This window comes from Sinocyclocheilus anshuiensis, unplaced genomic scaffold (genome assembly GCF_001515605.1).
Source record: "Sinocyclocheilus anshuiensis isolate Anshui unplaced genomic scaffold, SAMN03320099.WGS_v1.1 scaffold836, whole genome shotgun sequence".
Lineage (NCBI taxonomy): Eukaryota > Metazoa > Chordata > Actinopteri > Cypriniformes > Cyprinidae > Sinocyclocheilus > Sinocyclocheilus anshuiensis.
In genome coordinates, this window is record NW_015551122.1 from 978,157 (window position 1) to 1,001,385 (window position 23,229).

At 38.2% G+C, this 23,229-nt stretch overlaps 3 protein-coding genes across 3 annotated transcripts in view; 2 read left to right on the forward strand and 1 right to left on the reverse strand.

The window, feature by feature from the left end:
* LOC107663081 (THO complex subunit 2-like) overlaps positions 1-1,314 on the reverse strand; it is a 100,323-nt gene extending 99,009 nt beyond the window's left edge. Inside the window, exons 1-2 of the mRNA XM_016453233.1 lie at positions 1,205-1,314; positions 75-127 (exon numbers count right to left, since the gene is read on the reverse strand). Of these exons, the coding sequence (XP_016308719.1) occupies positions 75-127; positions 1,205-1,269 (118 nt within the window). The 5' untranslated portion in view covers positions 1,270-1,314. The remainder of the gene's footprint in view (positions 1-74; positions 128-1,204) is intronic.
* A 1,057-nt stretch (positions 1,315-2,371) lies between these two features.
* Positions 2,372-10,001, forward strand: LOC107663087 (magnesium transporter protein 1-like). The gene is made up of 10 exons (XM_016453238.1): positions 2,372-2,530; positions 2,974-3,143; positions 3,587-3,704; positions 4,076-4,216; positions 4,296-4,436; positions 5,513-5,602; positions 6,201-6,264; positions 8,220-8,294; positions 8,382-8,472; positions 9,452-10,001. Exons 1-10 carry the CDS (start codon positions 2,450-2,452, stop codon positions 9,465-9,467), a joined length of 987 nt encoding a protein of 328 aa, XP_016308724.1. The 5' UTR covers positions 2,372-2,449; the 3' UTR covers positions 9,468-10,001.
* Positions 10,002-19,481: 9,480 nt separating this feature from the next.
* The window catches only part of LOC107663112 (plastin-3), a 32,412-nt gene continuing 28,664 nt past the window's right edge, over positions 19,482-23,229 (forward strand). Inside the window, exon 1 of the mRNA XM_016453271.1 lies at positions 19,482-19,586. The gene's annotated coding sequence lies outside the window, so the exon portion shown is untranslated. The remainder of the gene's footprint in view (positions 19,587-23,229) is intronic.

Here is a 23,229-nt window from a genome sequence, read left to right on the forward strand (position 1 = left end):
ATACAACCACTGCGGCGGTAAACAAATTGCCACCGTCACAAATCCTGAGACTAAGAATTAGGAACTGAACTCACCCTTAAACTCATGACTGCAGGGTTTCCCCACAAGGTCCTGGAAAAACTGTAAACTAGAAACAGAAGAGACAAATAAGTGCATAGCTAGAAAGAGAATTTCAGTTATTAATAAACACATAAGCAACAAACAAAAAAGATCATGTCATCTGCACTGAATATAAAAGAGAATGAGGTATAATAATTTTAGGGCATGAGAGATCAACTTTAAGTCGGGTTTACTATTGACCCCATTTACGGCTTACTAGACATTTAAAGCTTGCTTATATCACAACTGCAGTCTATTATCCAGCACCACAATCCCCGCTGTATGACAAACATCTACAGGTTATTGACAAGTAAGCAACCCCCTCACTGGATTTTAAGAATGCTGAACATAGTTTTTAAACAAGACGCCCAACATTGTTGTCTAGACAAGAAAATCATTGGCATCTCGCTACATCACAAGTGCACCATGCTCACAAAGCTTCTCGACACTATGATCACTACAATGCAACCTAAGCAGGCAGCTAGCTAGGTGTCAACAGTTAGAACGCTCAGTAGGTTTTTTTGACTGTGCTGCTCATAAATGCCGCCTAGATAGGTCAGATCACTATGTTTCGAGACACAACCAAAATCTCACAACAATATCAACCGGTGCGCTTATAAAAGTGAGCTTGAACTCATTAGCACAGCTATCATCGGCTTACACTACACACACACCCTCCTAACATCCCATAATATGGACTTCAGGTCTGCTCAGGGTGTATGAGATCATGTTTACCAGCATGTAACACACATTACATTCTTTGTAACACACACTGATAAGAATAAACATGCTAATGCTAACCCAGCTAACTGTTAGCACACTGACGCTACATTAATGGAAATTACCCAAGTGCCCGAGAAAGTGCCTTACATATCCACGCACAGAAGCGAAAGACTTTATATCCTTTATTTGGTAAGTGGTAAGCTTAGACCTAGGTTTATTGGTTGAACTTTAAGTCATGAGTCTTGAACGCGCACTAGCTGTGGACATTCACGATGAGGAGAAGATGATTTCGACAATCACCCGCGACGATACCGCCCAAATAAAATGCATATCACTTTATTTTCATCCCCACTTCCCATCGGACTGCTAAACTCTTACTCACAACTCATTTTTGCCGGATTTGTCCCAGTTTTTGATCCAGTCAGACGGGAGGATCAGCGCCGCCATCTTCCTCCTCACGCACTCGCTCGCTCGCAGCAGCGGGAGTTTCTTCTTCTTCTTCTTCTTCTTGGCTTTTAACGGCGGCTGGCAACCAGCGTAATTAGGTGCATTGCAGCGGGAGTTTAGCGCGCAGATGCGGCGTAGTCTTCTTCTTCTTTGATGTTTAACGGCGGTTGGCATCCAACTTCAATGGTGCATTACCGCCACCTACTGTACTGGAGTGTGGAACGGCGCTAGCGCTAGAGAATAAATTATATCCATCCTGAAGGGAGACTTTCCTTCTCCCTTCTTCCCCTTTTATACCAGTAATAAATTCCAATGCTGTAACCTATATCATATTTGCTACACCAGCGTCCTTTAGGAAGCTAAATAAATGTGAACTAATGTCATTTGATGTTTTTCCTAGTATTCCCTAAAGTGAATTCCCTTGAACCCCCAATTTCCAAAGCTTTCTTTCAACTTTATCTTTTCACAATTATACTTTTCGACATTCAAGCACCACATGTTCAACAGATTCAATACTGTTACAAAATCCACATCTTCCTGATAAATGTTTACCGATAATATGTAAGCTCTTATTTGCGCAGATGCGTCAGATTGATAGAGTCCATTTCATTTTTAAGTCATTTAATAGCTCCATTTAATTACATTTTTAAATTATTGAAGCCAGAAAAAATTTAATTTTGTAAATAATACTTTACTTTGCTATGTTTCACACGTTGCTAGCAACAGCAAGTACAAAATTGATAATCAGCTTTAGAGAGAGAGAAAGAAAAACTGAAATAAATATAGGACACAAAAGTCTTTTATCATCTTTTTAACATTTATTTTTTCCCGTATTCCGTATACTTGTTTTTCTCCCATTTCTTTTATTTCCACAGACATGTTCATAATTTCTTTATTGGCTTAATATATTTATTTGTTTTCTATGTTGTGTAATTCGGGAATGCACGTACTTTTCTCAGCAATCATGAATAAAGATCGGCTTGTGATTTAAAAAAAAAACCGTTAGTGGCACCATTAGGCTTTTATTTTGAAAATACTAACGTATTTTCGAGCTTTTGTCTTGTCGCTTGAGACTTTTATTGTGGAATTGCTCCCCGGACACTTCCGCATCGCTGAGCTCCACCAATAGGAAGCGGACAGGAGTTGCAGGACCGTCGTGGGCGCAGTGGCAGCTTCAGAAATGTTTTATAAACTTTTGATAGTTGTTTTCCTCGCTGTTAGTTTACAGGGCACGCCGTCAGATGGACAGAAAAAGAAGGAGGTCAGTGGACTTGAATTGGGTTTTTATCAAATGGTTTTTATCCCTCATATACACTGAGCTCATTGGTTACTCAAATGATGTGATGGCTCTCATAGACTCGCTCGGTCTCACAACCACAAGGGATTAAATGACACATTATTGTTTTATGCATTTTTAGAACACTGTGGTCCATCTTTAAATCACTTGAAATGAATTACTGATCTCGATTTTACTCTGTGTGTTGTGAGGTGACACACTTGGCCCTGTATGCAAACTAAGCTAAGCTTCCTGCTGTACAGCTGACTTCATGTGTTATTACTGCTTTGTGTTGTTCATGCTAGTATGCATGTAATATAGGGCAATAACGTGAGCTTACTGCATAAAGACTGAAGCGGTGATAAATATGCTGATTGCATGTTGCTGAAAGCATGATCTGAATGAATGTGTGATCTGTGTGTTTTCAGACCCTGCTGTCAGAGAAGGTCAGTCAGATGATGGAGTGGGCCAGTAAGCGTGCAGTGATCCGGATGAACGGAGAGAAGTTCAGGAGGCTGATCCGGGCCCCTCCACGAAACTACTCCGTCGTCATCATGTTCACAGCGCTGCAGCCACAGAGACAGTGTGCAGTCTGCAAGTGAGAGACCTGACAACACAGGCACCATAACGCCTTAGGCTGCTGTCTAGCCGTGTCCTTATTGTTAGTAAAGCTATTAAAAACCTGAAATAAAATGAAACATTTAGCCCCGGCCACGAGTTGAAGTAAATAGAAATATTTAAAGCTATTCAAAACTAAAAATAAATATTTAAAATAATAATAATCATAATTTGCAAAATACATAACAGAGTTACTAAAACGTAGAACTAAAAATAAAAATGAAAACCGTTTTTCCCACCGGTGGCAGATGAGGAGAGTGTTCAGGAAACCAAATTGAATAGCCGAAAGTCGCTATTTTTGCATTTCCATTTGTTGCTGCTGCACAGAAATGGCATGCTTGACACTGAAACCTAAAACCTTTGCACTCAATTATTTGTGTTGTATAAAACTTGATATTTTTTGACACTTTTGTTTGTTTTCAGACAGGCGGATGAAGAGTACCAGATCCTTGCGAACTCTTGGCGTTATTCGAATGCATTTACTAACAGGATTTTCTTTGCAACGGTGGATTTTGATGAAGGCTCAGATGTTTTCCAGATGGTAACTACCCTCAATATGTTTTACATGTGTACTCCACCTCATATATTGCTGTTTTAAAGAGAACAGAGCATAAAACAACATGAAAAGCAGTGTTTGCTTCCATAACGTGATATGTTTTGAAGTGAAACAACATAATCTGGGGCAGGACTTGACTTTATCTATTAGAAATGTATTGCATATATGCATCTGAATGTGATGCCTGTGGGTTAACATTAACCTATCGCTCACAAGGACTGGGTGAGGTCTGTGTTAAAAGGTAAGTTGTTTCAGAGGCATTGCAATAAATTGCATTGCATTGTGATTGATGTTGATATTAAGAAGCATTAAACATCTTGATCATTTCCATCATTCATCATGTATGTCCTCTACAGCTCAACATGAACTCGGCTCCGACGTTCATCAACTTCCCGGCCAAAGGCAAACCGAAGCGAGCCGACACGTACGAGCTGCAGGTCCGAGGCTTTGCGGCCGAACAGCTGGCTCGGTGGGTGGCCGACCGAACAGACGTGCATGTGAGACTAGTGCAGACACATCCAGAATCTGAGCTGAACGCTCACATCAGGCTTTAACATGCTGTCGCGTGTCGTTCAGATCCGGGTGATCAGGCCTCCGAACTACGCCGGGCCGCTGATGCTGGGTTTGCTGCTGGCGTTCATCGGCAGTCTGGCTTACTTGCGCCGCAACAACCTGGAGTTCCTGTTCAATAAGAACGTCTGGGCTTTCTCTGCACTGGTGGGCACCTGTGTTTTATAACGCAAAGATGAGACTTTAATATGTGAGCCTGGAGCACAAAAGCAGTCTTAAGTCGCTGGGGTATATTTGTAGCAATAGCCAAAAATACATTGTATGGGTCAAAATTATAAATTTTTCTTTTATGCCAAAAATCATTAGGATATTAAGTAAAGATCATGTTCCATGAAGATATTTTGTAAATTTCCTACCGTAAATATATCAAAACTTAATTTTTGATTATTAATATGCATAAGTCACCTACATCTTGGATGCCCTGGGGGTAAGCAGATAAACATCATCAGGGGTGAACTATCCCTTTAATTTGGACAAATTTAAAGATGATTTTCTCAATATTTAGATTTTTTTGCACCCTCAGATTCCAGATTTTCTTATTGTCCTATCCTAACAAACCATACATCAATGGAGAACTTATGTATTCAGCTTTCAGTTGATGTATAAATCTCAAATTAAAAAAATTGACCCTTATGACTGGTTTTGTGGTCCAGGGTCACATATCACACCAATTGGTCTTAAATATCTCATTTAGTATCTATTTTAAGTTTTAATAACTCAGGTATGGTTATCATTATGAAAATAGCCACAGAAGCTTGCATGGCATTCAAACACTATGCAAACATGTGTAGCGTGTTCTAGTAAAATGGAATTGATTCGAATTAAATGAATAATAGAATGGAAATGGAATTGTCTGCCGGATGAAAATTACAGAATACAGTAGAGACCCAAGCAATATCTAGAGTCCTTGTGTGCTCTTTATTTATATCTACTGTTTGTTTAACTCTAAGCAAATTAGCAGCTTCATAGCAATGCATTAACAACTGTTCTGAAAACATTAGAAACTGCATGGTGAGTTTTGAACAGGCAAGCATTTTTCATCTCTCTCTCTCTCTCTCTCTCTCTCTCTCTCTCTCTCTCTCTCTCTCTCTCTCTCTCTCTCTCTCTCTCTCTCTCTCTCTCTCTCTCTCTCTCTCTCTCTCTCTCTCTCTCTCTCTCTCTCTCTCTCTCTCTCTCTCTCTCTCTCTCTCTCTCGCTCTCTCGCTCTCTCTCTCTCGATCTAGTGCTTTGTTTTGTTCATGACATCTGGTCAAATGTGGAACCACATCCGAGGACCTCCATATGCTCACAAGAACCCAAACACTGGCCAAGTGGTTAGTAAAACCCTTACCTCACGTGCCTTTGTATATTTTTTTTGTTTGGTTTTATACTTTAAAGACCCCATGAAATGGCTTGACATGATAACCCCACTTTGCTGTGCTGATGTATTTCATATTGAGAATTGCTTGTCAGTTTTTTAAATATATATATATATATATATATATATAAATCTAGAGAGCATTTGATATCTTAAATGTGTGGATTTGATGAAAGTTTATTTTGTAAACTTGCATAATGCTAATATCCATAGACTAAAAGCCACAAAACATTTCAGTTTCTTGAGGTCTTTAAAGGGGTCATGACATGCCTTTTATTATTATTATTATTGCAAGTTTTGCTGTCATGTACAATAAAAATATATCTGCAAAACATTCTGCACTGTCATTCAGACGCTCAATCAGAAAATCGCTCAGTTGTTGGTCTTTTGTCTATTTTAAGGCTTGTCAGTAAACAGACACCGTTATGATTGAATAATGCCACTGCATCGCCTCACTGCACTGAAAAATAGATTTTTTTTTTTATGTCATGATCCCTTTAGTTTTCATTTGTTCAAGTTTTATTTCAAATGACAATGCATCTTTTTCATTTCAGAGTTACATCCACGGCAGCAGTCAGGCTCAGTTTGTGGCAGAGACTCACATTGTTCTTCTCTTCAGTATCCTTCACTGTTCTCAGATCAGTCACACTGCACAATTGCAGTTACATACTGAATAAAAGTATTAATTTCTCTTAAAACAAAAAAAATCATACTGACCCCACACTTTTGAACAGTAGTGGATCTGTACACATACAGTGGGTATAGAAAAGAATCAGCCCCCTTTAAAATAATCACATTTTGTTGCTTTGCAGCCTGAAATGAAGACGGACAAAGTTTTTGTTTTATGCAGCTGTATTTACTCAGTGTTAGCTTCAAACATCCTAAATGTGATTTTTTTTTAAAGGGGCTGATTCTTTTCTACACCCACTGTAGCTGGATATTAACATTTACATTTAGTAATTTAGCAGACGCTTTTATCCAAAGCGACTTACAAATGAAGACAATAGAAGCAGGTTTTTGTTTTATGCAGCTGTATTTACTCAGTGTTAGCTTCAAACATCCTAAATGTGATTTTTTTTTTAAAGGGGGCTGATTCTTTTCTACACCCACTGTAGCTGGATATTAACATTTACATTTAGTAATTTAGCAGACGCTTTTATCCAAAGCGACTTACAAATGAAGACAATAGAAGCAGTCAAAACTAACAAAAGAGCAACAATATATAAGTGCAAATGACAAGTCTCGGTTAGCCTAACGCAGTACACGTAGCAAGAGAGATATATATATATATACATTATATATATATTTACACAGTGCACCGCATAAATGAGTACACCCCCTTTGAATAAATATAAAATATGTATTTTCTTAATGATCACTAATATAATTAATATAATAATAATTGAAACATATTAAACATATACTTAATTAAAACAACAAAATATATGCCAATATGTTCTGTAAGATAAGTAAATTAGCCAATTTTGTTTAAATTAAGGATTGCAGAAATGAGTACACCCTAGATTTAATTCAGAAAATGTATAATATTCTAGTACTTAGTACACTGTGGGTACCAAGCACTTCTCTCTGTGCTCCTCCTCTAGCAACACCAGAACATTTTGGATGCGTTTGGATCCGAAATGATTGACTTGCTCTCATGAGACCAGAGTATGGATTCCCAGAAGTCTCTATTTTGTAAATATGGGCCCTGGAAGAGGTAGGTGCTACTTCTGCTATATTTTCACACTTAAAACAATAATTTGGTTTTCCTCTTGGACCACTGTCCTCTTTTATGCTAAGAAATAAGTCACCTGGCAGTTCTCTCCCGAGTGGTTCCACTGCTGCCAGCATTAAGTCTGAGTATGTTATTTAGTAACTTTCAGGAGGGTGTACTCATTTTTGCAGCACAAAATTGTATCACTTTGATAGGAAAATCTTATTTTGCTGAATAATTTTGGCATTCTTCTTTAATAATTGATCAAGCAGGCTTGTTGGAATATTGCATCTCCAAAGAACCCTAACATGTCTTCTAAGTAAAAAGTAATTTCTGAATTTGTAAAGTTTTAGAGGGGGTGTACTCATTTATGCTGTGCACTGTATGTATAATTGCGCTGCCTACAGTGTGTGATGCGTGGTTTGCGAGTGGTAGTGAAATTAGGGATCTGGAAACACATAGTAAGAATTGGTTATAAAATTGAAAACAGAAGGGAAACAAGTAGTAAGAAAAGAGAATGATTTAAAAGCGATACTTATGTTCCTTGCCGGTGTCCCTGCTCGGTGGAGTCCAACGGTAGAGTCTTCGGTCTTCACACGAGGGCTGCCGCGACTAAGCTTTTTATATACTAAGCTTTTTATATTCGTCTAACAAAACTCAAATTGAATTCAGCTGGACACACTTTCCTGTTTATCCACACAGTAAACCATGGATACTATTACTATTATTATTAATACTATGGTATTATAACCCATGGATCTGTTTGGCTGTGGTTTTATGTCTAGTTAGCACACAATCGTGCCGTGTTTCATGTCAGTCGTTCAGCCTGTCGTGATCGTGTTCCTGAACTCTGCTTCAGACGCTGCGGTGACTTTAGGAATGGTGCTGCTTCATGAGGCTGTGACCTCTGACCTGGACATTGGGAAGAGGAAAAGTATGCTGTCGAATGTCCTGTGCTCTATGGATTATGAATGCTTGATAAATCAGAGCAGGTTTAATTGTTGTCTTGTTTTCTCTGCAGTCATGTGTGTAGCAGGAATCGGGCTGGTGGTGCTGTTCTTCAGTTGGCTGCTCTCCATCTTTAGGGCCAAATATCACGGATATCCTTACAGGTGAGATCATTAGACTGCTGTTTAATAAACAGCTGGAAATATCAATGCAGAGGTCTGAGAGCACTAATGAAAATCCTTCGGTAATGCATTTTTTTTATTTAATGCAAAATTACAGATTATATAACTTGAGTCAAATTAATTCGAGAATTCCTTAGTATTTGCTCTTTCACTGTTTTGCTTCAATAACAGCAGCACAGGAGCTAAATCTAATGTGACTAATGATGTTCTAAGCATGATTTAAGATCTAAAGAGCATCTTGATCTTCAGTGGAAACCAAATCTGATGTCTGTGTCACATGATCAATGACACTACATTTGAATAGTGAGAGAAATGGTGCAGAATCTTAAATAAATATCATTATTCATTACCGTTCAAAAGTTTGGGATCGGTACATTTTTAATTTTTTTTCCTTTTTTTTTAATATAATTATTTTATTCAACAATGATGATCAAAAGTGACACTAAAGACATTTAAGATGTTAGAAAAGATTTCTCTTTCAAATATACGCTGTTCATTGAGCTTTCTATTCATCAAAAAATCCTGTTTCCACAAAAACAAAAAAAATGCAGCAGCTAAAACGGTTTTTCTTGACGAGCAAATAAGCATATTAGAATGATTTCTGAAGATCATGTGACACTGAAGACTGGAGTAATGATGCTGGAAATACAGCTTTGAAATCGCAGGAATAAATTACACTTTAAAATATATTCACAGAAAACAGTTTCTTCAAATTGTAATAATATTTCACATTTTTACAGTTTTTACTGTATTTTTGTTCAAATAAATGCAGCCTTACTGAGCAGAAGAGACTTCTTTCAAAAACAAGAAAATCTTACTGAACTCGAATGTTTGAATGATAGTCTAGAAAATCTATTAATGTGATCACACATTTAATTTAGGAATTTATTCATACAAATTATGACTTTATTTTTTGCATTTAATTTATTTACTGACATAAACGCCTTTTCTCTTTGTGCAGCTTCCTGCTTGGTTAAATGAAGACCCTCGGAGGAACTGTGGCAAATATTAATGCGCAAAGTGCCTTAATGTTTAAAACGAGTGATTGATTTGGTAAAGTTCTGCTTGAGCCTGTATGTGCCTTTTTGCTTTCTTTTTATATATTACAGATTAGATTTGAAAAGTTTTTAATGAAAGTTTGTTAAATTCATGCGATTTCTCTCCGTGAGTGGTGTAGTGTAAGGAAACGTGGTGTCGGTTACACAGAGGATAAACTGAAGCAGATACACTGTATGGCATCGCTTGCTAACTAGGTTTCTTAGCGAATCAAATGCAGTTTTATATTGAATTTGGTTCAAATGCGTAGATTTGGAAGACGCACAAAAGCAAGCAAGGTGTTTTCACTTCTACCTCATAAATGTGCATAGCGAGTGTCCAAAGTCAAATCAAAGTCGTCTAGCTTCTGAGGTGGTTCAGTATGAGATGGAGGGAAAGCTCAGGGTGAATGAAAGTGTCCTAAATGTGGAGTGTTTGCTGTTGTCCTGCCTCAGGTGATGATTTCTGCCATTAAAGGTGCCTTTGATTACTTGTTGCATTGTATTTCTTTTGATTGCTCATCCAGTTCAGCTTTGAGTCACTCAGTTAGACCACTTTCAACAGTGATACAGTACAATAACATTAGGTGCACTAAGTAATTATTGGTTCATGGCTATGTTTAGAACATTTCATTATGCTACCTACTAATTTTGCAGTATTCCTATATCTACTACTCTTGAGAACAATCTCTGAGGGTCTCAACTTGATCTTCCATTTCTGGTGTGACTCATAAACTGGTTAAAGGTTTGTTGTTTGATCAGACTGATAAAGTTAAAGGTTAAATATAGGCTACATAAATACATTCATAAATAAAACTACGAATGGTGGGAGTTTGGAGTGGATGGGGGGGTTTGAGAACTAATTATGAAAAAGTATATATAGTTTAATTACAAACTCCACTTTTTGCTGCATTTATACATTCAATTAGTTTAAATGCAAAATAACCATATTTACTTCGGAGATCTGAGAACTTGATTGCACGCACAGAATTAAACATGCATAATACATCGGCGCCGATGGCCTCGTGGGCAGCGTGCCAGGCGTCCCGAGTCCGAGTCCCAGCTCGTGGATCTTTCCCGATCCCACCCCCCTCTCTCTCTCTCTCTCACCCACTTCGCTTCCTGTCGACCTACTGTCCTATCTAAATAAAAGGCATACATCGCCAAAAATAAATCTTTTTTTAAAAACATGCATAATACTTAAGATCGTCTCATGAGATTCTACAACATTTGTTGCAAGTCCCTCTGGATTTGCAAAAATGCATTCAATGAAAAAAAAAATATGTTTAATGGTATTTTCATTGTCTGTCCAGTAGAGGGCAGTGCTGTCTCTGAACACCTCCATATCGAATAACACTTAGAAACGATGAGTCATGGAATAACAAACGACCTTTCTGATTTTTTTTCCTTTTATATTCTCATCAACCATAATTGCTAAAGTAAATGCACGAAAGTTAGCTTAGGTTTAACCACCGTCATAACATCATAAAGAGAAAACAGATGTAAATAGGATGCTGAACTCCATAGGCCTGGAAATATATTAGTATAAGCCATACCACCCATGTCACAATCATGAACATGTTTATAGTTATTTTGCTTACATTCATAGACATCCCCAATCTTTCCCAGTTGTTGTCTTGTCATATCTATCAATGTAAGTAAATGACTGGGATTGCACAACTAAAACAATCCTTTCTTGCTGTGTTGTCCTCTTTGTCTTAACAGGTGCTCTCAGGTAATTTGCAGCTGAAAATCTGCATGTTCTGGTTTAGATGTCAAGGAGCCAATCAGGCCAGACGTTGTGTTTAACTCCATATAAGGACAACCTTGAGTGCTCTCGGTAGTGAGCAGCGGGTGTTTCCCGTGCTGAAGGCACACATTGTTCCTCACAGGGACACTGCCTGGGCTAAATGTGTGCAGCTCTCCACACGCCACACAAATAACCACTGCTATGTGATGTTTACACGCCAAAATATAGAAGTAGCATCAATATGCATGCTTTCTACGGAAGCCCCGTTTTTTTTTCTTGCTTGTCTTCTAAATTTTTCTGTGTGCTTGACATAATAGCGTGTTGGTTTTTTTATTTTTCTGGAAGCAGCAAAAGCTTAGCGCAATCCTCAAGCGAATAGCTGTCTGGCAGTGATTGACAACTTGAGAAGGAGGCTGTCAGGTCTTCATCTTCTGTGTCGGAGACAATATAGAGACCCTGAGTACCTGGACACCTCCATGTCTACAGCAGGAAATGATTAAATATATGATTACGATGGCGACACCAGTCTCATTCAAAGGGCACTCTCAATACAATTACATTGTGAGAAAACAGAAAGCTTTTTGTTATGTTGAGATCACGAGAATATATTGTTATGTGGAGAGCAAAAGAAGTCAAGATTACAAGAAAACACATTTTTGTTACATGGAGATTGGTAGACATCATAACCGTGAGAAAACAAAGAAGGGAAAAATAATAAAGCATTTCCGTAGCTTTCACAGGTGTGAGGGGATTGACTTTCAGTTGTGTCAATGTGCAGCAAAGAATGTTTTGTTTTAGTGCAGTAATAATCCATCATAATCCACTATAGACATTCCCTCAGTGTCAATATAGCTTTTTAATAACCAGTTCTTATATTATAATTCTTGGACCTCATCATGTCTTGTATATATATATATATATATATATATATATGGAGAATGTTACTGGAAATCAAGAAGAAAATATATATAGATATAAAATATACTGTAGAAAGTCTCCCAGAGGTCCAAATGGAGCTGTACAGCACTCTCTTGTTGTGTGAAATGAGCCCTCGGGGATTGGGGCGGCGTTCAAATTCATGCCTGCATTGTTGAGATGTGCAGAAAAACACTTTTTAAGGTAACATTTTCTGAGAGCTCTTCCTGTATGACATAATCTCTTCCAGGCTTTCCTTTAGCCATGAATGAAAAGTGTTGTTTGGTGCTTGTTCGGAAGGCAGCGAAGCGTGCCAGCACATTTGTGAGGAAGGAAAAAACTGTGCAAATGCTTTTAGCAGGTTTGTGTACAAAACCGGAGTCAAACCGCTAGCAGGAGAATTCCTCGATCCCACTGTACACCAGATAACCCACACAAACCGCACAAATGAAATACAGCAAATAACATACTCATGCAACTCCAGCGTAATTAAAGGCATCTGATATCCTGAAAATCAGGTCTTGTTGTGAACACTCCCCCTTCAGGACACCTGTCTAATGAGGGCGGAGGCCACTGGGTATGAAAAGACATGAATTAAAGATAAAAACAGGTCCAGCTCAGTTTGAATGAAATGCAGCGTCACACCCTCGCCTCTCCGTCTCTGTTTGTGCTGTCTTGGTGTCTAGAGGCGTCCCTCCGCGTATATTATTGTAAAACCATGCCATGTGGCCTTTTAGTTTTGTGGCTGACAGAGACTTTTCTTTTTTTAATGATCCATGGCCTAACTGGGTGGGTCAAAAGACATAACAGCTCACCACAGTTTATAAGTCTTTGAGAAGACCACAAAACCAAACCAGCCTCTTTTGATCCAGTTCTTGTTAGATCAGCTTCAGTTTAAAGGGGTCATATGATGTTGCTAAAAAGAACATTATTTGGTGTATTGGTGTAATGAAATGTGTTTATGCGGTTTAAGGTTCAAAAAACACATTATTTTCCACATACTGTACATTATTGTTTCTCCTCTATGCCCCACCTTTCTGAAACGCGTCGATTTTTACAAAGCTCATCGGTCTGAAAAGCGAGGTGTGCTGTGATTGGCCAGCTATCCAGTGCGTTGTGATTGTGTGATAAAGTCACATTAGCTGCCACCGCTGGGGAAGCAGCACTGGCACACACACACACACACACACACACACACACACATACACACCCGTATGGCGGGTTTACGATCCCAAGTGGGCTGATCCGAAGATGCCGAGCTTCCAGCAGGGGGAAGACATCGAGAATTATCTTTGGCGGTTTGAGCGTCTGGCCAGGACCTGGAGGTGGCCTAAGGAGGAGTGGAGCTATCGTCTGGTTCCGTTGCTGACAGGGCAAGCATTGGAGGTTCTGTTCAGTGCGTGCATAGGGACGTAAAGCAGTATCCCCAAGCTGAGGTAATGGTGGAAGTACAGGAACAAATGTACTTACTTAATGTTGCCATAGCGGACAATTTACCAGCTGATATGATTCTAGGAAGAAACTTGCCAGTATTATATGAACTCTTGCAACCCACCATCAAGGGCTCTGAACATTCTGTTGCAACTGTGACTGTTGATTTGTCATGTCCTGCTCTTACTAGAGCTCAAGCCAGGGCAGGTCTTCAGCCACTGCCAGACTTGGATGGTAGTCTGTTGCAGGGCGGGACTAAAGGCCCTAAAAAGTCACGGCGCCAACGGTGGCTTGAGAAGTACCTGGGTACCCCAGCCTCTGAGGCCTCCATGGAGGGTCTTGAAGTTAATGGCTGGCAGGTCCCAGGGAACATAGCACAACTTCAAAGGGAAGATGAAACTCTGAAACCCTTATTTGTCAAAGCTGAGTGTGACAAACCATCAAATCTGTGCAATGAAGAATATGTAGTGAGGAATGAGGTGTTGTATGTGCGAACCAATGATGTGACACGTTTAATTGTACCATCTTGTTGTCATCCTCTTGTTCTGCACCTTGCACACACTGTTCCATGGGCTGGCCACCTGGGCCAACAGAAAACATATGCACGCATTAGCTCACGATTTTATTGGCCCACACTATACACTGATGTACAAACACACTGTAACACATGTGCCATCTGCCAAAAGACAAGTGCTGTGTCCCAGCGGGGCAGAGCACCACTGCAACCTCTCCCCATAATCTCTGCACCTTTTAGGCGGATCGCCATGGACGTTGTAGGGCCGTTGGAAAAGAGCAGTGCTGGACATCGCTACATCCTGGTAGTCAGCGACTATGCCACAAGGTATCCTGAGGCCTTCCCACTCCGTTCTATCACCACACCTAAGATCATCCATGCCCTGGTTCAACTCTTCTCCAGAGTCGGCATACCCGAGGAGATACTCACGGACCAGGGAACGAACTTCACCTCACGGCTGATGGGGCAGCTGAACAAGCAGTTGAGCATTACAGCCATCCGAACAACTCCATTCCACCCGCAGACGGACGGTCTTGTGGAGAGATTTAACCAAACTCTCAAGAACATGCTGCGGAAGTTTGTTGCAGACACAGGACGAGACTGGGACAAGTGGCTACCATTTGTTCTCTTTGCTTACCGAGAGGTACCCCAAGCTTCCACGGGATTCTCACCGTTCGAGCTTCTATATGGATGGCTGGTACAAGGACCCCTGGACCTGCTGAATAAAACCTGGGAGGAGGAACCTTTAAAGTGAATGAGATTCGGAGACATTTTGGAGAATTTGGGCATTTCAAGTACTTCAAGTAAGAGATGTACTTGTACTTGAGCTACAGAAACTGAAGTGAAATTCAAAGGGTATTCGCACATCTTAAAACTGCATTTGAAAAATCATAATTCTGCCATCATTTACTCACCCTTGTGACGACTTCTTCAGAATGATTTGAAGGATGTTTCTAGCGGTTTTGCCCATGCAGTGAAAGTCAATGCGGCTCATCTTTTGTGTTTCACAAAAGAAAAGCATTCAGGTTTTGAATGACATAGCTACATGAATTGTAAAATCGTATGGAAGTATAATTGTTCATTCTTAAACAGCACAGGGATCAAGCGTACATTATCAAATCAATTCACAGGAGGAGAAGAGGAACATTTACCCACCAGTCATTGCACAAAAGTACTACAGAAGCATTGGATAAAATAAACATATATATATATATATATAGTTTTATGAGCTATTATGGCATATTCAAACCACATTAACCCATTTATAACAGCAGAAATGCTGAAAACCTCCAACTTTTAAAAACTAAGGTACAAATTATTTATTAAGGTACAAATATCATGTTCTCTAAAAACAATTAAATACCAATTTTTAGATAAATTATAATGTTGACAACATTCATCAACAATACAAAGTTCAGCCATGAAACTCTTCACCGGTTCTGCAGCCAATAATTCGCTTCCTTCAATCTACGCTCACTCTCCTTTATTTCCCAGTCAGTTCGGTCTGCGCTCTATATCTGCAGCCCTCCTCCTCCCCAGCACCACCTGTCTAGATCTGCTACGGGGTTCTCTTTTGTCTTGTGGCAGCATGTTTTGCTATCATACACTCTTGGGCTTTAGCAATGCAAGTCTTTGCGTGAACATTTGGGCGGCGTTATGCAAATCTTCCCACATAGCTGTCTAACAGCACAGGGATCAAGCGTACATTATCAAATCAATTCACAGGAGGAGAAGAGGAACATTTACCCACCAGTCATTGCACAAAAGTACTACAGAAGCATTGGATAAAATAAACATTTAAACATTTACTTAATTCACCTCTGGTACGGTCTATGTTTCTTCATTCCTTGTGCAATATAGGCCTAATTGTTGACACAATGCAGGTATAACCTGTGCACACAAATACCATCAAAACAACTGGAATGGTGGTAGTAGTTATAAAAGTGCATGAGTTCTGTCATCTGATATCATGCTACCTCTATTGTGCATGCCAGCTCTTCACCTTTGCTCCAGAACTGCTGTATATGCTCTGGATGACCCTAAACGTCTGGCACAAAGCAGACAAAACAAACACTTTGCATTTTAGAATTAGTCTAATTTCAGCTTTTGTATGTATAAACCACAAAAATATATATATATATTGTAATGAATAAAAAAAAAAAAAATCCTTTCCTGTATGAAGAAGGCATTGGATATAAAGCAAATGTGGCAGCCATATTTAAATAATGCTACTTTGTCAAGTAAATCCTTAAAAATGGGAGGACTGTGTGGAAACTTACTGTCATTTGTGGATTATGGGTTTGGTTGCAAGCTGTTGTACTCTAACAGTTGTGGTTTCATATGAAGCTCTTGATGTGCTTGAGAGCTTAAACTATAAAAAAAAAAAAAAAAAAAACACTTGACTGCTCGTTAAATGCTATTATTATTGACTTCAGGGAATGATTTATGATGATACAATAAAGGTGTCTTGACTTGATTATTTATGCTTTAAACCCATATTTTGAAAAAGACAGTTTATGTAATGGTACGGGAACAGGACATTTTTATCATCTTTAGTGTGATTTTTACAACTGTTTCCCAAAGCTGTTTATGTCATTGTGCTCTGTTTCAAGGTTTTATATATATATATATATATATATATATATATATATATATATTTATGTGATATTGGGGTTCTCTTTTGTCTTGTGGCAGCATGTTTTGCTATCATACACTCTTGGGCTTTAGCAATGCAAGTCTCTGTACTTTGCTCCCCTGCAGCAAAATATTTTCTTCTCTGTATTTTTATATTTATATATTTTTTTTTTTTGCAACACCGCTTCACAGTCACATCCGCTGCACATCTACTCTGCCAAAACCAAACCTATTTGAATTTACATTTACATTGGTCATTAAAAAAATGTGTGTTACAAACTTCCAGTCATTCCAATAAGAATCCACGCAATAAGGAGTTCCCCACACAGGTTTCGTTCATATTCATGCTGGAGTTCACACAAATTCACTGCATTGTTGTGTTTGGAAGCTGTGATTTATACATCTTTACAGGGTTGATAATGGAAGTTTATTCGTTTTGTTTTGCTTTGTTTTTTTGCTTGCGAGATTTTGCTAATGTGAGTGCATTTTTATTTTTGTATTTTTTTGTATTTTTTAATGTTTTATGTTTATTTATATATTGTTTTTAGCTATAAAATTACAAAATAACACAAATCAGTATATAAATCTGTATTTAGGAAAATTTGTACATTTGGTACATTGCAAAAAAAAATAGCAAACATTACATAAAAAAATGTTTTATTCAATATTTCATTTAGTAACATTTTTTGTAATCTATTCATGGAAAGGGCCTATTAATGAAGGACTGTATACTATATGTGAATGCACTGGAAAGTCTGACAAAATACATGCTGCTATGATTCAAGTGTACATTGTGGATGATTTCAGTGCAATATTGTTTTAACATTCGACGCTGTGTAAACATTAGTATATAACTCAAATTGTTACTTCAGTTTGTGTGTCAAAGTGATTAGACTTTTTTGCTTGATGGATGATGAAAACAACAGTAAGCAACCATCCAGTACACGCACTTTTCTTTGTAAGATGTAAACATCTAGCTGGTGAGGTTTGAATGTTGTAGTGGTCTGAATAATCCTGCTTTGAATATCTTTCCAGTGCAGTGTGACTATTAGTCACTCACACGCTGCGTCTGCAGCCAGTGGCTCAATATTACATTACTCTTCAGCGACTGCACTGTCTGGGTATGTACGTGTGTTTGTGTTTGAGTCAAAACAATAGACTTTATTATTATAATAACCCTTAAACTTTTTATATGTCCTTCTTATGCTCAACAGCTCGATGTCTAGTTATGTTGTTTTTCAGAGCAACAGTTTTATGATGCCAAGTCATGCATTTCCATAAGGAAACACCCTGCATAATGATGAAAGACATGAAATATATGATGCAATATATAGCAATATTGTCTCTAAAATTGACCATTTTACACAATAGACCAAGAACATGTCCGAACTGCTTGGCCTGTTTAGTCATGGGTGCTCATGGATTTTTCTTTGTTTATGTCTAATAGGAAAAAATGCCTGATTGCATTTACACATATTTTTGACATGCTACAGTGTGATGTTGAAAAGTAATGTGGTTTCTGGTAGAGTTTTGATTTGTTGATTGTAAGTGTACTTATTAAACCTGAGCGTTTAAATAACATACTACACCTTTAGGGCATCAAACAAGTCTAAAGAATCCATCAGCGCCTTGAAGGAAATTCCAAGAAATACAGCAGCTTTCCTTGTAGCAGGACAGTTATGCTGTTAATAATAACTTTTGCTCCTCACCTTGGTATTTCCTCCTATTCTGGAGTATGAGTCTGTAATTATGATCCAGAAAACCACTGTGACCTGAAAAACAGACGGCTGGGACTCATAACACGGCATGAAGGCAAGAGAAAGTCTTCTTGCTGTCAGCAGCTTGGTGCATAAGAAAGAAGCTATATGAATGAATGAATGAGAAAAGAATAACTGAATTCTATTAACAAAAAGTATCATGTATAACGGTATACCATATTGTTTTATACATGCTAGTATTATATTCTTTGAAGTACCGCTGAGTGTCATGTAAAAACAATGAACTGGTAATAATCAATATATTAAAGTACTATAGTAGTAGCATCTGAACCCCTCACTATATCACAGTACTTGTGGACTGGACATCATGGCAGTGTTATTTTAATGTCATTACTATGCTATTCTAAATGTTCTTAATATTTTAGATTGTATTGGCATGTTTTGTGTTTTATTTACATTTTAGTCAAAGTTGTCATGATTTTGCTGTTTGTTTTTGTCATTTTGATAATTGTGTTTTTAAAGTCTAAGTTTTCGTTTGAATGTATTAGTTATTTTAGTGCTTCAGCTTAAACTAGACTAAAGTGGGAAATGCTGCCTCGGTTACTAGCTGAAATAAAAGAAGTTTATTTAAATTATTTTATGTTAAATTATTGTTTATTATTATTATTATTTTGAATGGTTGTAGTTTTCCTGCATCATGGAACAATGGTTTATTTTATAGTGATTTTTGTGATGCATTAAATATAATTTTAGTGTGATAATTATATAGATTGTATGTGACACAATTAGGCAAAACCTTTCACTTGCAGTTGCGGTTCATCTGCTTTTTCTGTATAATTTCATTTATTTATTGTTTGTTTGTTGCTGATGTTTACCCTCTTCTGTTTACTGCCGTTTAAATAAAGCCCAACAACAAATCAGTCAGACCACCTTGCGCTTAGTATAGAAAGTTCAGTATGTTTGAGACTTTAATTGCCGTAAAGTGTGTCTAGTTAGGTCGCTGTCTAGGTAGGCAGCAGACTAGGTGTTGAGACGCGGCCCAGTGCGCGAGCTCAGTTCAGTGTTTCTGCGCGAGGGCAACAAACACACGGACACACACAGTAAGTTACTGACCGTATTCAACTTCTTAGAGGACTTTTGGTTTTTCAGACTGTGTTGTTTTTCTTACAAACATCGAGGCATTCGGTTATAATTTATATTTCATGTATACAGACCATTTGTACGCATGGAGTTAGAAACATTGGAAGCTGACAGTGTTTCATACAGTCGCTGCGTGTGCGATATCCTGCTAGAAAACGGGTTTGTTTTCTTTCTTTCTGGACGAGCAATTAGTGTTTCATTTATTTATTTATTTTGATTTGTAATTGATACGGTTGCTCATGTGATATGAGTGTTTTCAAAGTGTGTATGCTTGTTTATGTTTGGAATAGCATACTACTCCTACTTGATATGTAGTACAGTATTTAATATAGCCTAGGTTACATAATGCATTGAACCTCTGATAGCAACTGCACTCTTAATATTTATTTAATGTCTTCTTTGATTGGACCACTGCTATTCTGAAGGAAATGTAGTGGTGACATCACTTGAAGAGTGTATGTTTATCTTTAATTGCTGTTGGCATCTTAGTAAGCAGTATAGGCTACATGCACTTTGCAGTGTGCATTTTGTTTAAAACGTAATTTTGGCAGTCCAGTTGAAAAATGAATAGATGTTCAAACTGCGGTTTATATTAGCTGTCATAATGGAAAGTCACATCGAACGCATTGCATTATGGGATACTGTATTCCATGCATATTTCTAGCATACACTGCATGTTTTTGTTTTGTTTTTTTGTGCAGAAAATGTGCATTCTGCACGCACTATGCATACAGCATCCCTATGCATATTGATTATGCATATTATGCTGCGTTCAGGTCATTCTAGGAAGTTCCTATTTACGAAATGGGAAGTCATTTTTATGACTTAAGGAGCATTCAAGTGATTTTTGGATGGAGAAAGATTGCAATCAGGAGTGTTTTTGCTTTTTTGTTCCGTTTATGAGGGTGCTGTAAATTGAATTATATATGCCATCGTAATATTACAGCACTATTGTATTTTGTACATGCAACAGCAACAAAAATTCAGTTCATTTCACCAAATTGCAGTCAGCGTTTTAACCTGTCAGCGTTCCACTGCGTGTTTTAGGCAAGTTTTACAGGAATGCAATGGGGTTTATCACGGATGCCCCCAACTCAGAAACGTGGCTTTCCAGTTTTCCACTTGTAATGATGAATTTGTGGTGGCGTTCATGTGTGATCAACTCATGCATATCTTTCCAGCATGACTCGAATGCCCCGCTACAGGAGTTTAAACTATGATGACATAGTATTCTCCTGTAAATAAATGTAATACAAATGCTTTCATTTGCATGACTATGTTTATACGCACCTCCGGTCTGTGTGGAAGTAAACACATGTGATATGCACTGGAAGTGAATGTGTTTTTTTTCTTTAAAAAGTCCATCTCACTGACTAAGAAATTAGATATCTTACATAGTGCTGGGCGGTATGACCAAAAATGTATATCACGGTATTTTTCAAAATTATACCGGTTTCACGGTACAAGACGGTATTTTTTTTTCATGCATGGCCGGGTGTTAACCATATTTTCTACTGATTGAGAGGAAATACTGCAGTATATTAACTTAGAATGCCCTATTTTACTGTCATGATGAGTGAATATTGTCAAAAAATACCACACTAAATAGTGAGGTACTTTCAAAATTCATATCATAACAAAAATAAAAACCGGTATTCGGTATGAACCGGTATACCGCCCAGCACTAATTTTACATTGCTTTTCCAAAAGATCGGTTCAGGAAGGTGGATCTGTCTGCATTCCTGATCATAACTGAGTCAGCGATGTCTGGCTCTGTCCTTGAAATACCGTTCATGCTGTTCACATTCTCGAAGGCCTTCATTCTTTAGCTGTAAGTGTTACTTGCAGCCTGCGTTATCGGTCAGAGCAGTTCCCGGCCTTTCATCGTGGAGGAGCGTGTGGTTTGGATGCCATTGTCAAGGCTGAATTTAAAGTGATGTCAGGACAAAATGCCTCGACAATGTGTGTGGGAGGCGGTTTGCTCATGACCTCCAAGCATTTGACTAGATTACACTGGATGAAACTTGATTATTTTGAGTGATTATCATCTACATAATGGTGACTCTCAGGATAGTTACAGGAAATAGTTACTGCTGTACTGACCCCACCACAGATGTGGAGGCTTTTATATGTAGTTTCTACTGACGCTACAGACCGCAGTGACTCAAAGTTGGCTTGCATTTTGATTCCGACTAATATTCCACAGGCCTGTTGTGTCTCACTGTCTCTTCTACTGCTCGTATAACTAATAGTTTTGAGTTATGGTGAAAAAAAAACTATTTAATTCTCAGCTGTCATCATCTGTTGGGCTCAGTGTTTTGACTTTTTGGGAAGTCCAGATGGTTCAACCCCAGTTCTGCCACATTTTCCCTCATAAAAGCCACCGAACGTTTGGCCATGACATGCAACAGCCCTGTAAAAATAGGGCTCAAAGTTTTCTGTATTGGTTTTTCACAGGTGTATTTTTGAATGATGCATTGCATTGTGCTGTGTTTTAGGGTTAAATGAATTATGAGTAAACTTGATAGTCCTGCCAGAAAATTGCAATTTTTTTTTCTTGCGGTGAAAAACACCTTTGTTACACTTGGAAAATAGAATTTTAATTACATATACAATGTGTATATATATATATATATAGTATATATTCCTCTTATCGACAAGACATATCGGCATAATTTTTCATATCGGGCCGATGCCGATATTTACATTTAAAGTCATTATCGACCGATTCCGATATTGGTCCGATAATATCGTGCATCCCTAAAGTAAACCCTGATTGATCCATTGTACTTTTAGCAGATTCTGCTGTTGCTCAAACTTACAGTTAGACAAGACCTCAAAGGAGAAAGGTTACTTTTATGATGCTTTTTGTCATTTTTTTGAACCTGACAGATGTGATCTCCATTCACTTTCATTGTGTGGAAAAGAGCAGCGTAAACATTCTGCCAAACATCTCCTTTTGTGTTCCATAGAAGACAGTCAGTCACACAGGTTTTGGAACGACATGACGACAAAATCTTTTCATGTGGTTTTGTAGTACTTCACTGGTTTATTCATGCTTTATGATCTATGATAAACCAGTGGAGGCTGTAGACTAAACACTTCTCCTCCTGGTCTGAATACACAAACCTGCATTCACCTCAAACGGCCACTTTTGTGAATCTGAGCATTGCGAATATCGTTGCTCTTGTCTTGGCTGGGCCTTATGTTCCTTTCTTCATTGTTTAAGTTCTTTTTGGACTGAATGGTGGGAAGGGGCTATATCAACAATCTACAGTTATTCCTTCCTCTAATTTATTGTCCGACTCTGAACCCCATTTGAATTGCTCTAAATATGCTGCAGATATCCCAAGGTTATCAGTGTTCTTCCTAAAGTTTAGAAACGGTAAACTTCACATCCCTCTGTTGGTTGATTTTCATGACTTAAAGGCTGATATTTTGAATGGGTCTGGTTGAAAGATTGTGTTACACAGAGCCGTTAGGAGTGAACATGTTTGCTTGTAGTGTCAGGTTTACTGTGCTATTCAAGCTCCTCCACTTGTACTGAATTTGAGATTTGCTTTATGGAAAAAGTCCAGGTCATATTTATATTATATATATATA

Excerpts from the sequence above, each read along its gene's own strand:
- LOC107663087 (XM_016453238.1), top strand. The coding sequence starts at position 2,450 with ATGTTTTATAAACTTTTGATAGTTGTTTTCCTCGCTGTTAGTTTACAG. Across the intron at positions 3,144-3,586 it reads AGACAGTGTGCAGTCTGCAA|ACAGGCGGATGAAGAGTACC; the intron begins GTGAGAGACCTG and ends GTTTGTTTTCAG. Across the intron at positions 3,705-4,075 it reads GCTCAGATGTTTTCCAGATG|CTCAACATGAACTCGGCTCC; the intron begins GTAACTACCCTC and ends TGTCCTCTACAG.